This window comes from Oncorhynchus mykiss, chromosome 24 (assembly GCF_057628025.1).
Source record: "Oncorhynchus mykiss isolate SJ-2025 chromosome 24, ASM5762802v1, whole genome shotgun sequence".
NCBI lineage: Eukaryota > Metazoa > Chordata > Actinopteri > Salmoniformes > Salmonidae > Oncorhynchus > Oncorhynchus mykiss.
This window is the reverse complement of record NC_143045.1, coordinates 15099997-15113945: the sequence shown is the minus strand read 5'-3', so window position 1 is coordinate 15113945 and position 13949 is coordinate 15099997. Positions and strand designations below refer to the sequence as shown.

Here is a 13949-nt window from a genome sequence, read left to right as displayed (position 1 = left end):
TAACAATGTCCAGCTCTCTGGCTGTGTGACAGGGAGGAGGTGGTAGAGGGGTAAGATCTGGGATGAGTAAAGGATTCTCAAGCCACGGATCCAAACTATACTCTTTTTTTTATGTAGCATTTGATTGTAGTGATGAGGTTTCATTGGGATTACGTCTTTGGAGAGAAAAGTCCCACATTGCACACAGGCATTGGTACGCACAGCTCCTGTTGCTTGGCTCCTGGCATGATGTTCTCTGCCAAAAATGTGCTGAGAGATGTAGTGGGCAGAGCTGGGTAGGAGGGTACCGGGGGGTAGGGTAGGGATAGAGAAGGGGTAGGGGAGGGGTCGAGGAGGGGTAGAAGAGGGGTAGGGGAGGGGTAGAGGAGGGGTAGGGGAGGGTTAGAGGAGGAGAGTGGTAGAGGAGGGGAGGGTAGAGGAGGGGTAGGGGAGGGAAGAGGATGGGGTAGGGGTAGGGGAGGGGAAGAGGAGGGGGGGGTAGTGGAGGGGTAGAGGAGGGTAGAGGTAGAGGAGACGTAGAGGAGGGGAGGGTTAGAGGAGGAGAGTGGTAGAGGAGGGGAGGGTAGAGGAGGGATAGAGGAGGAGTAGGGGAGGGAAGAGGAGGGATAGAGGAGGGGAGGGTAGAGGAGGGATAGAGGAGGGGTAGGGGAGGGAAGAGGAGGGTAGAGGAGGGGTAGGGGAGAGAAGAGGAGGGGTAGAGGAGGGAAGAGGATGGGATAGGGGAGGGGAAGAGGAGGGGGTGTAGGGGAGGGGTAGAGGAGGGTAGAGGTAGAGGAGACGTAGAGGAGGGGAGGGTAGAGGGGGGGTAGGGGAGGGAAGAGGAGGGTAGAGGAGGGATAGATGAGGGAAGAGGAGGGTAGAGGAGGGGTGGAGGAGGGAAGAGGAGTGGGGTAGGGGAGGGGTAGAGGAGGGTAGAGGTAGAGGAGGGGAGGGTAGAGGAGGGGTAGGGGAGGTTAGAGGAGGGATAGAGAGGGGAGTGGTAGAGGAGGGGAGGGTAGAGGAGGGATAGAGTAGGGGTGGGGTAGGGGAGGGAAGAGGAGGGTAGGGGAGGGGTAGGGGAGGGGAAGAGGAGGGAAGAGAAGGGGGGGTAGAAGAGAGGTTGAGGAGGGGAGGGTAGAGGAGGGGTAGGGGAGGGAAGAGGAGGGTAGAGGAGGGATAGGGGAGGGAAGAGGAGGGTAGAGGAGGGGTAGAGGTGGGTTAGAGGAGGGGAGGGGTAGGGGAGGGGTAGAGGAGGGTAGAGGTAGAGGAGGGATAGATGAGGGGAGTGGTAGAGGAGGGGAGGGTAGAGGAGGGATAGAGAAGGGGTAGGGGAGGGGAGGGGTAGGGATAGAGGAGGGGAGTGGTACAGGAGGGGAGGGTAGAGGAGGGATAGAGGAGGGGCTCCTCTACCCTCCAAGATAGAGGAGGGGAGGGATAGAGGAGGGGAGGTGTAGAGGAGGGGAGAGGTAGAGGAGGGGTAGGGGAGGGGTAAAGGAGGGTAGAAGAGTGGTAGAGATGGGGTAGAGGGGTATAGGAGTAGAGAAGGGGATGGAGGAGGGGTAGAGGAGTAGAGGAGGAATGGAGGAGGGGTAGAGGAGGGATAGAGGGTACAAGGAGGGGAGAAGAGTGGGGAACAGCAGAAAGGGGTGGAGCTGGAGAGAGATCAGAGGGTGGCCACATGGCGGTTTGAGGGTAGATGGAAAGAGAGAGAGAGGGAGAGAGAGAGAAGGAGAAAAGGAGATGGGAGTGAGAAACAGGGATGTTTGGATGTGAAAGGGATCCGTAGAGATCAGTATCGCTCAGCAGCAGGTCGTGGTACTAGGGAGCTGGAATCTAACGTTACTTACTGCTGTGTGGGAAGAGGAGAACTAATACATCTGTAGAACCACATCATGACTGTATGATGAGGATAACCAGTGAGTAAACCACCATCTGTTTCTTACAGTCTGGTCATTACATAGTTGAGCATATTTGGGATTTTCTATTATCTTGGACTAATACAGGGAGCATTTGTCTCTCAAGAGTTACTCTTATTTCTTTAGAATGTAGACAAGTCTAGTGTAGTGATTGTATTTTTTAGTTTCGTTAAATCATGTTGTATAGGTGTTGATCTACAGTTAACAGTATAACCAGTTAGCTTTGTTAACAACTTGTATCATTCTGGACTCTCATGCATCTCTGTCTTGTTGTTGGCAGCCAACCAGGCAGGCAGGGTTAGGGTAATGATTAGGGCTTGTACTAGCAGGGTCAGCTCAACCCTCCACCAGCCACTCTCCAAGTCTGTATCCCTATGAACCCTGGTCAAATGTACTGCACTATATTATTAGGGAATAGGGTGCCATTTGGGACACTACCAGGGAATGCTCCTATAAAGGGAATCTTGTTGCGCAAGAAGAGGAAGGAGCATCCCCTTTAGGGATAGGTTGGTCGGCCACACACACACCTTAGTAACACACCTACTTCTGGTGACCTTCCGGACCTTTGTCCCTCCACCGTGCTGGGTTTTATGTCATTTTGGCAATGGAACATTACACTGCACACAGTAACATGATTACACTGTACACAGTAACATGATTACACTGTACACAGTAACATGATTACACTGTACACAGTGTTACAGCCATGGTTGTGTAGTAACAGGCAGTTCTCGTCCTGGCTCGCTGCCAGACCCGGGGTACGTCCCAAATGGCACTCTATTTCCTATATAGTACACTACTTTTGATGGGCCCTGGTCAAAAGTAGTGCACTTACAGGCAATAGGGTGCTATTTGGGATGCAGTCCAGCCGTTTCTCCATGGAGGAAAGGAAAAGGGACTTTGGAACGTCAGTTGGATCAGAATGTCTCGAGATTGTGGAATTCCCAGATCGTATTCCCTGTTCTGTTCCCAACAGTCCCACCTCCAGCTGTGGGACAAAGAATGGAGCTGGAGGCACTCTCACCATGTGGTTTAGTAGAACAATAGGGCTCGACTGTACTCAGTACAATATACAACTGGCAGGACAGGCTAGTCGGAAGAGAGAGAAAGACCTGAACTCACAGAAAGTCTTAGTTATTTTACTTCTGTGACCTCTGATGCTGCTATCTTAAGACTAGTGACAGTGACTGGAGGTTTTCCTTTTCTATCACGTGTCCTTACAGCACTGCACTCAAAGACTTGTACGTAGATAGAGTTGAGCACGCTGATCCTTTGTTCCACTAAGAACTGTCTAGTTGGCCAGCTTAGTGTCAGTTATCTTTGCTGCTGGGAGATTTCTCATGTTGACTCAACCTGTGATGTGATCCTGTTATGGAGGTCTTTGGAGTGATTAGTGATCTGACGTGAATGTAGAGGTAAACAAGGACGTTGTCATCCAGGGACCATCTCTCTGCATTCCAAATGGTACCCTAAACCCTTTATAGTGCACTACTTTTGACCAGATCCATATGGGCTCATAGAGCTCTGCTCAAAAGTCTTACACTATTTTTATTTATTTCATCTTTATTTAACTAGGTAGGTTAGTTGAGAACATGTTCTCATTTACAATTGCGACCTGGCCAAGATAAAGCAAAGCAGTTTGACACATACAACAACACAGAGTTACATGTGGAAAAAAGCAAACATACAGTCAATAATACAGTAGAAAAATAAGTATATATACGATGTGAACAAATGAGGTGAGATAAGGGAGGTAAAGGCAAAAAAAAGGCCATGGTGGCAAAGTAAATACAATATAGCAAGTAAAACACTGGAATGGTAGATTTGCAGTGGAGGAATGTGCAAAGTAGAAATATAAATAATGGGGTGCAAAGGAGCAAAATAAATAAATAAATAAAATAAAATAAATAGGGTAGGGAAAGAGGTAGTTGTTTGGACTAAACTATAGATGGGCTATGTACAGGTGCAGTAATCTGTGAGCTGCTCTGACAGCTGGTGCTTAAAGCTAGTGAGGGAGATAAGTGTTTCCAGTTTCAGAGATTTTTGTAGTTCGTTCCAGTCATTGGCAGCAGAGAACTGGACGGAGAGGCGGCCAAAGGAAGAATTGGTTTTGGGGGTGACCAGAGAGATATACCTGCTGGAGCGCGTGCTACAGGTGGGTGCTGCTATGGTGACCAGCGAGCTGAGATAAGGGGGAACTTTACCTACCAGGGTCTTGTAGATGACCTGGAGCCAGTGGGTTTGGCGACAAGTATGAAGCGAGGGCCAGCCAACGAGAGCGTACAGGTCGCAGTGGTAGGTAGTATATGGGGCTTTGGTGACAAAACGGATGGCTATGTGATAGACTGCATCCAATTTATTGAGTAGGGTATTGGAGGCTATTTTGTAAATGACATCGCCGAAGTCGAGGATCGGTAGGATGGTCAGTTTTACGAGGGTATGTTTGGCAGCATGAGTGAAGGATCGGTTGAAGAGCATGCATTTTGTTTTTCTTGTATTTAAGAGCAGTTGGAGGCCACGGAAGGAGAGTTATAATGGCATTGAAGCTCGCCTGGAGGGTTGTTAATAACACAGTGTCCAAAGAAGGGCCAGAAGTATACAGAATGGTGTCGTCTGTGTAGAGGTGGATCAGAGACACACAAGCAGCAAGAGCGACATCATTGATGTATACAGAGAAGAGAGTTGGCCCAAGAATTGAACCCTGTGGCACCCCCATAGAGACTGCCAGAGGCCCAGACAACAGGCCCTCCGATTTGACACACTGAACTCTATCAGAGAAGTAGTTGGTGAACCAGGCGAGGCAATCATTTAAGAAACCAAGGCTATCAAGTCTGCCGATGAAGATGTGGTGATTGACAGAGTCGAAAGCCTTGTCCAGGTCGATGAATACGGCTGCACAGTATTGTCTCTTATCGATGGCGGTTAAGATATCGTTTAGGACCTTGAGCGTGGCTGAGGTGCACCCATGACCAGCTCTGAAACCAGATTGCATAGCGGAGAAGGTGCGGTGGGATTCGAAATGGTTGGTAATCTGTTTGTTGACTTGGCTTTCAAAGACCTTAGAAAGGCAGGGTAGGATAGATATAGGTCTGTAGCATTTTGGGTCAAGAGTGTCCCCCCCTTTGAAGAGGGGGATGACCACAGCTGCTTTCCAATTTTTGGGAATCTCAGACGACACGAAAGAGAGGTTGAACAGGCTATTAATAGGGGTGGCAACAATTTCGGCAGATAATTTTTGAAAGAAAGGGTCCAGATTGTCTAGCCTGGCTGATTTCTAGGGGTCCAGGTTTTGCAGCTCTTTCAGAACATCAGCTGACTGGATTTGGGAGAAGGAGAAATGGGGAAGGCTTGGGCGAGTTGCTGTGCTGTGTACAGTGCTGTTGACCGGGGTAGGGGTAGCCAGGTGGAAAGCATGGCCAGCTGTAGAAAAATGCTTATTGAAATTCTCAATTATAGTTGATTTATCGGTGGTGACAGAGTTTCCTATCCTCAGTGCAGTGGGCAGCTGGAAGGAGGTGTTCTTATTCTCCATGGACTTTACAGTGTCCCAGAACGTTTTTGAGTTTGTGTTGCAGGAAGCAGATTTCTGCTTGAAAAAGCTAGCCTTGGCTATTATAACTGCCTGTGTATATTGGTTTCTAACTTCCCAGAAAAGTTGCATATCACGGGGGCTGTTCAATGCTAATGCAGAACGCCATAGGCTGTTTTTGTGTTGGTTAAGGGCAGTCAGGTCTGGAGAGAACCAAGGGCTATATCTGCTCCTGGTTCTAAATTTCTTGAATGGGGCATGCTTATTTAAGGCGTTTAAAAAAATAATAACCAGGCCTCCTCTACTAACAGGATGAGGTCAATATCCTTTCAGGATACCTGGGCCTGGTCCATTAGAAAGGCCTGTTCGTTGAAGTGTTTTAGGGAGCTTTTGACAGTGATGAGTGGAGGTCGTTTGACCGCTGACCCATTACGGATGTAGGCAATGAGGCAGTGATCGCTGAGATCTTGGTTGAAAACAGCAGAGGGCAAGTTGGTTAGGATGATATCTATGAGGGTGCCCGTGTTTACGGCTTTGGGGTGGTACCTGGTAGGTTCATTGATAATTTGTGTGAGATTGAGGGCATCAAGCTTAGATTGCAGGATGGTAGGGAATAGGGTGACATTTGGTACACACACTCTCCCTCTGGGAACTGTTAATATTTATTCAGTTGGTGGTCTGACCTGTCGGTCTGTGGACCAAAGTCACTAGTCATTGACATGTAGACACAGCGCTGTAATAACACAGGTTAGTCACAAAACAGGTTAGTCACAACACAGGTGAGTCACAAAGAAAATGGTCTCTGTGTTTGAGAGAGGAGTGGGTTATAGTATAGCCACAGAGCGGGGGTTGGAGAAAGGTGTGGTACAGACAGGACAGATTAAGTTTCAGTGGAAGGTTATCTCTGTCACAGACAGTTCTGTATGGAGACCCAGAACAGACATACCACCCTGCATCCCACTGCTGGCTTGCTTCTGATGCTAAGCAGGGTTGGTCCTGGTCAGTCCCTGGATGGGAGAGCAGATGCTGCTGGAAGTGGTGTTGGAGGGCCAGTAGGAGGCACCTTTTCCTCTGGTCTAAAAACATTTAAATATCCCAACACCCCATGGCAGTGATTGGGGACATTGCCCTGTGTAGGGTTCTGTCTTTTGGATGGGACGTTAAACAGGTGCCCTGACTCTCTGTGGTCACTAAAGATCCCATGGCACTTATCGTAAGAGTTAACCCTGATGTCCTGGCTAAATTCTCAATCTGGTCTTCATACTGTTCCATCATGGCCACCTAATCATCCCCAGTTTACAATTGATTTATCCCCTCCTCTCCCCTGTAACTATTCCCCAGGTTGTTGTTGTAAATGAGAACATGTACTCAGTCAACTTACCTGGTAAAATAAGGGTAAAAAAAACAAAAACATGCTGTGATACCTGTTTGGAGTGGAGTGGTCCTCTGTCCTCTTTATCTACACCAGACATATTGTTGAGGTGACTGTCGATGGATATGGGCTGAGGGATGTTCCCATTGTGTTGATCTACAATGATATTAATAACACTAGCTGTGATCTAGTCAGTCTACACACCAACGTACCTGGAGTAGACTGCTTCACTGCACAAGACTATTGTAGCAGCTTCACTGTGGAGTTGGGATCATATTGGAACAGGAGCACAGGTTCTATAACAGACTTCCATATACAATCTGGACTGTCTATGTCTGTAGTGCCAGGCTCGGGTAGTTGAGAATATTTTTGTTCATAGTACATGGAAAATAAAGGGAAAGTTTATATTGTGTAAGTTGAGGAGTGATAGAGGAGTGAGACTGAGAGAGAAGTGACAGGAGTAAGTGAGAGTGAGAGAGGAGAGAGTGAGAGAGGAGGGAGAGGGGTCTGTTCTGTTAGTTAGACGAGAGAGGTCTGTCTGCTTCCTTACATGTGGGTCAGGAGCTCGGAACCAGAGAGGGGATGTCACCCCTCAGGTGTCAGCATGGTCAGGTCATGATCCCACCACAGGGGTCACTGCTTGGGGTCACCTGTAGGGGACAGGGTTAGGGTTAGGACAGGACAGCTGCTCTGTCAGGAGGCTGCCTGGACACTTAAATTCAGGTTGTGTTGCAGCCCCAGTCCCTTTGATTATTGTGCTGACCACCATATACACCACATGACCAAAGGTATGTGGACAACTGCTCGTTGAACATCTCATTCCAAAATCATATGCATTAATATGGATTTGCTCCCCCCTTTGCTGCTATAACAGCCTCCACTCTTTTGGGAAGGCTTTCCACTAGATGTTGGAACATTGTTGCGGGGACTTTCTTCCAATTCAGCCACATTAGTGCATAAGTGAGGTTGGGCACTGATGTTGGGCGATTAGGCCTGGCTCGCAGCCGGGGTTCCAATTAATTCCAAACATGTTTGATGGAGTCTGTGCAGGCCAGTCAAGTTATTCCTCCTGCACCAACCGTTCTCCTGGCATACACCAAACCCAGATTAGTCCGTCGGACTGCCAGATGGTGAAGCGTGATTCATCACTCCAGAGAACGCCTTTCCACTGGTCCAGAGTCCAATAGTGGTGGGTTTTACACCACTCCAGCCAACACTTGGCATTGCTTATGGTGTTCTTAGGCTTGTATGCAGCTGCTCGGCCATGGAAACCCATTTCATGAAGCTCCCAATGAACAGGTCTTGTGCTGATGTTGCTACCAGAGGCAGTTGAAACTGAGGACAGATGATTTTTACACGCTACGCGCTTCAGAACTCGGCGGTCCGGTTGTGAGCTTGTGTGGCCTACCACTTTTTGGCTGAGCCGTTGTTGCTCCAATACATTTCGACTTCACAATAACAGCACTTACAGTTGACTGGGACAGCTCTAGTAGGGCAGAAATCTGACAAACTGACTTGTTGGAAAGGAAGCATCCTATGACGGTGCCAGATGGAAAGTCACTGAGCTCTTCAGTAAGGTAATCTTTTATGGAGATTGCATGGCTGTGTGCTCCATTTTATATACCTGTCATCAACGGGTGTGGCTGAAAAAGCCGAACCTACTAATTTGAAGGGGTGTCCACATACTTTTGTATAGTGTATCTAGTGAACATAAGACTGTCAGTCCAGGACAGTTTGATCTGCTGGCCTTGCTTTGCTATGATATCTATATTTAGCAGGATTTGTAGATTTCTTCTGTTTGAGAAGTCTAATCTTTTGTAAAACTCAGATAAAAAATACACACAACAAAAATGGGGTGTTGAGACAATAAAAATGATAGATATGACGTTTAAAGGTGCAGTTCTAGAAAAACATATCCCATGTCTTCCTGTGCTGATGCCTCTGCTGTCCAACAGTGCATCCTGACTTCTTTCACCCCTCCCAGAGCTTTGTGGTCAGGTTATAGAGCTCAAATCCAAGCTGGAAGAGTTAGAAGCTTAGAGACCAGACCTCAGATAGTCACAAGGTTTTGTTGTCGGTCTACCTGAGGGACCAACTATCTATCACCTTAGTTCAAGTTCAACTTGTATTGTTACATTCAGTACCGTGAAATATTTAGCTTACACACTATCTAACAGCTTTATGGTTTCAATCTCAACTATGTTTCTGTTTTTTGTTCTTCCAAGAGAACAGCCTTCCATGGTGAGTGCTGCTGGTTGCTTATAGTCGTCATAAAGGCATTTGACAGGCTGTATTTTTGTTGTTGTTGACAAAAAACATTTGGACAAATGGATGGATTTTCTTCCCATAATTGATAAAACACAAAAGTTCAATTGTTCAGTGAAACAGTGAATACCCCCTACCCACCACTCCGTGTTGGACATAATGTTTATTGTTGTTAGTCTGAATGACAAGAAATGTTTTCTTGTTCTGTTTCAGAACTCGAGGCGAAGGAGGCGTGTGATTGGCTACGAGCGGCAGGATTCCCCCAATATGCTCAGCTCTTTGAAGGTAATAAACTCAATCACCCAATAATACACCAGAACAATGCAACGCTGGCATGTGCACACACACACACACACACACACACACACACACACACACACACACACACACACACACACACACACACACACACACACACACACACACAATAAAGTCATAACAGACCAACTATAAAACAAACGGTAGTTTTATTTTGAAACATAACATCCATTGTGAAATGAGCTACTGTTGATTTTAGCTTTGTCTAGAATTTCATTGTATACTGTAGCATTAAGATTTCCCTTCACTGGAACTAAGGGGCTGTGCCCGAACCATTAAAAACAGCTCCAGGCCATTATTCCTCCACCAAACTTTACAGATGGAACTATTTACAGTTGGAACATTCGGGTTATTATGCTGACGTTGCTTCCAGAGGCATTTTGGAACTTGATAGTGAGTTATGGAACCGAGGACAGATGATTCTAACACACTACACGCTTCAGCACTCGGTGGTCCCGTTCTGTAAGCTTGTGTGTCCTACCACTTCGTGGCTGAGCCGTTGTTGCACCAATACATTTCCACATCACAATAACAGCACTTACAGTTGACTGGGGCAGTTCTAGCAGGGCAGAAATCTGACAAACTGACTTGTTGGAAAGGATGCATCCTATGACGGTGCCACGTTGAACTTCACTGAGCTCTTCAATAAGGCCATTCTATTGCCAATTTTTGTCTATGGAGGTGCATGGCTGTATGCTCGACTTCATACACCTGTCAGAAATTAGTTTGAATATGAGGAGTGAATCATCTGGCACAGTCTGGCTTCATCTTACACTGCCCAGCCCCACCCAACCCAACCCTGTCCCATGTCGTGTCCTTTCCATTCCTCTCCTACGCTCTCATGTCCTCTCCTCTCATGTCTTCTCCTCTCCTCTTATGTCCTCTCCAATCATGTCCTCTCCTCTCTTCTCATGTCCTCTCCAATTATGTCCTCTCCTCTCATGTCTTCTCCTCTCCTCTCATGTCCTCTCCTCTCCTCTTATGTCCTTTCCTCTTATGTCCGTCCTCTCATGTCCTCTCCTCTCCTCTTATGTCCTCTCCTCTTGTGTCCTCTCCTCTCCATTCATGTCCTCTCCTCTCCTCTAATGTCCTCTCCTCTTATGTCCCTCCTCTCATGTCCTCTCCTCTTCTATTATGTCCTCTCCTCTCCAATCATCTCCTCTCCTCTCCTCTTATGTCCCTCCTCTCCTGTCCTCTCCTCTCCTCTTATGTCCTCTCCAAGCATGTCCTCTCCTCTCCTCTCATGTCTTCTCCTCTCCTCTCATGTCCTCTCCTCTCCCCTTATGTCCTCTCCTCTTATGTCCCTCCTCTCATGTCCTCTCCTCTCCTGTTATGTCCTCTCCTCCTATGTCCTCTCCTCTTATGACCTTCCTCTCATGTCCTCTCCTCTCCTCTTATGTCCTCTCCTCTTATGTCCTCTCCTCTTATGTCCCTCCTCTCATGTCCTCTCCTCTCCTCTTATGTCCTCTCCAATCATGTCCTCTCCTCTCCTCTCCTCTCATGTCTCCTCCTCTCCTCTCATGTCCTCTCCTCTCCTCTTATGTCCTCTCCTCTTATGTCCCTCCTCTCATGTCCTCTCCTCTCCTCTTATGTCCTCTCCTGTTATGTCCTCTCCTCTCATGTCCTCTCCTCTTCTATTATGTCCTCTCCTCTCCTCTTATGTCCTCTCCTCTTATGTCCCTCCTCTCATGTCCTCTCCTCTTCTATTATGTCCTCTCCTCTCCTCTTATGTCCCTCCTCTCATGTCCTCTCCTCTCCTCTTATGTCCTCTCCAATCATGTCCTCTCCTCTCCTCTCATGTCTTCTCCTCTCCTCTCATGTCCTCTCCTCTCCTCTTATGTCCTCTCCTCTTATGTCCATCCTCTCATGTCCTCTCCTCTCCTCTTATGTCCTCTCCTCTTATGTCCATCCTCTCATGTCCTCTCCTCTCCTCTTATGTCCTCTCCTCTTATGTCCCTCCTCTCATGTCCTCTCCTCTCCTCTTATGTCCTCTCCAAGCATGTCCTCTCCTCTCCTCTCGTCTTCTCCTCTTCTATTATGTCCTCTCCTCTCCAATCATGTCCTCTCCTCTCATGTCCTCTCCTCTTCTATTATGTCCTCTCCTCCCCAATCATGGCCTCTCCTCTCCTCTCCTCTCCTCTTATGTCTTCTCCTCTTATGTTCCTCCTCTCCTCTTATGTCCTCTCCTCTCATGTCCTCTCCTCTCCTCTCATGTCCTCTCCTAACATGTCCTCTCCTCTCATGTCCTCTCCTCTCCTCTCATGTCCTCTCCTCTCATGTGCTCTCCTATCATGTCCTCTCCTCTCATGTCCTCTCCTCTCTTCTCATGTCCTCTCCTCTCCTCTTATGTCCTCTTGTCTCATGTCCTCTCCTCTTATGTCCTCTCCTCTCATGTTCTCTCCTCTTATGTCCTCTCTTCTCATGTCCTATCCTCTCCTCTCATGTCCTCTCCTCATGTCCTCTCCTATAATGTCCTCTCCTCTCCTCTCATGTCTTCTCCTCTCCTCTTATGTCCTCTCCTCTCATGTCCTCTCCTTTCCTCTTATGTCCTCTCTTCTCATGTCCTGTCCTCTCCTCTCATGTCCTCTCCTATTATGTCCTCTCTTCTCATGTCTTCTCCTCTCCCCTCCTCTCATGTCCTATCATCTCAGGTCCTCTCCTGTCCTCTCATGTCCTCTCCTCTCCTCTCATGTCTTCTCCTCTCCTCTTATGTCCTCTCCTCTCATGTCCTATCCTCTTCTCTCCTCTTATGTCCTCACCTGTCCTCTCATGTCCTCTCCTCCTCTCATGTCCTCTTCCCTCCTCTCATGTCTTCTCCTCTCATGTCCTCTCCTCTCATGTCCTTTCCTCTGGCAGTTTCATTTGCACAGCTGTCCTCAGGAGTCTCAGGTCTACAGCTTCTTTTAACTCACTCAGGGAGGGAGGAGAGAGAAAAGTGACAGAGCGACAGGGGGGACTGCTGAAAGAGAGAAAGAGAAAGACTCAGTTGGGCTTTGGTCTGGATAGTTCCTAGAGTTACTACCCAAACATGTCCAGCACACTAAAACAAAGAGGTCATGGGAAAAAGTTTTATCATCATGGTTTAGAAGCAGCCAGCTCTCCTCACCCCTACTACCCACCCCTGTTCCCCTCCTCCCTTCCTCCTCACCCCTGCTCCCCACCTCCCTTCTTCTTCCCAGCACCCTCGGTGCTCCAGGTCTTTTGAAGTGAGAGGGTGTCATGAATCTCTTAGTGACAGGGATTGTAGCCTGTTGTAAAGGAGACACACTGAGTGTGTTTGTATGTGCGTACGTGTGGCTGCATGTGCGATTGTATCAGTGTGTATGGAAAGCCGCAGCTACAATCTCTCCACATTATGTCCCCCTGTATTCAGCTCCATACAGCCTGCTCAGTAAAGGAAACAATGTCTTTTTTATGTGTATCTTATGGCCTACACCGGCCAAATCTGGATGACATTGGGCCAAGTGTGTGCCACCCTATGGGACTCCCAATCACAGCCAGTTGTGATACAGCCTGGATTTGAACCAGGGTGTCTGTAGTGACGACTCTAGCACTGAGATGCAGTGCCTTAGACCGCTGCGCCACTCAGGAGCCCAATTAATGTGAAGCTGTTGTATTGAGGCAGACACTGATGAGTGGACTTGAAGATTGAGTATAAAGTAAGTACATTTTTAAACCATTTCACAATTGCTGACGGCTGCGGTTCCCCTGACCCAGATCTGTCTGAGTGTATTCTGATATCTGTGTTTCTCCTTATGTGACAGACCATGCTGCGTTGCTTTTCATAAAACAGTTAATGAAACCACATGAATGCAGTAGGATGTAATATTGAGGTTCTTAAGTGAATCTGTTGATGCGTCCCAAATGGCACCCTATTCCCTACATAGTGGACTATGGGCTCTGGTCAAAAGTAGTGCACTATGTAGGCAATAAGGTGCCAATTGGGACGCAGATGGTGTGTTACATAGCAGGAGGCCAATACCCAGAGACAGACGTAATGCTGCTGCTGCTAATGCTACTGCTCAACGTCTCAGCGCCGTTATTTGGGCAAGCCCTGTCTCTCTTCATTACCATCTCTCTCTCTCTCTCTCTCTCTCTCTCTCTCTCTCTCTCTCTCTCTCTCTCTCTCTCTCTCTCTCTCTCTCTCTCTCTCTCTCTCTCTCTCTCTCTCTCTCTCTCTCTCTCTCTCTCTCTCTCTCTCTCTCTCTCTCTCTCTCTCTCTCTCTCTCTCTCTCTCTCTCTCTCTCTCTCATGGATAGGTCTCTGGAAACAATGTGCTTTCCTTCCCATAGCTGTTCCGTTTAACTTCCTGAGTTAAAAAGTGAAGCTGCTTGTGATCTGCCACGTGTCCAGCCTGCTGCCCTATTAAGGAGCTAAATAACTACTGAGAGGAGAAATGGACTGAACAATTTAAAGTGGTATCTTTAATCTAATAGCAGTATTTAATCTGTTAATCTGTTTCCTCCTCCTCAGACTCTCAGTTCCCCATCGACATCTCTCCTGTGAAGAAAGACCATGACTTTCTGGACAACGACCTGGTGGAACCTCTGTGCAGGTGAGTGGATAAAAC

The 13949-nt window shown here is 47.7% G+C and overlaps 1 protein-coding gene across 6 annotated transcripts in view; it reads left to right on the top strand.

Moving 5' to 3' along the window:
- LOC110503811 (stAR-related lipid transfer protein 13) overlaps positions 1-13949 on the top strand; it is a 113817-nt gene that overhangs the window by 86512 nt on the left and 13356 nt on the right. For 4 of the 6 annotated variants that reach the window (XM_036961219.2, XM_036961218.2, XM_036961221.2 and 1 more), the window contains 2 exons: positions 9275-9346; positions 13853-13934. In XM_036961219.2, coding sequence (XP_036817114.1) covers positions 9275-9346; positions 13853-13934 — 154 coding nt within the window. Of the gene's footprint in view, positions 1-1617; positions 1896-9274; positions 9347-12940; positions 13039-13852; positions 13935-13949 lie in introns of those variants that run through there. The other 2 variants (XM_036961222.2, XM_036961223.2) reach the window with 2 other exon arrangements.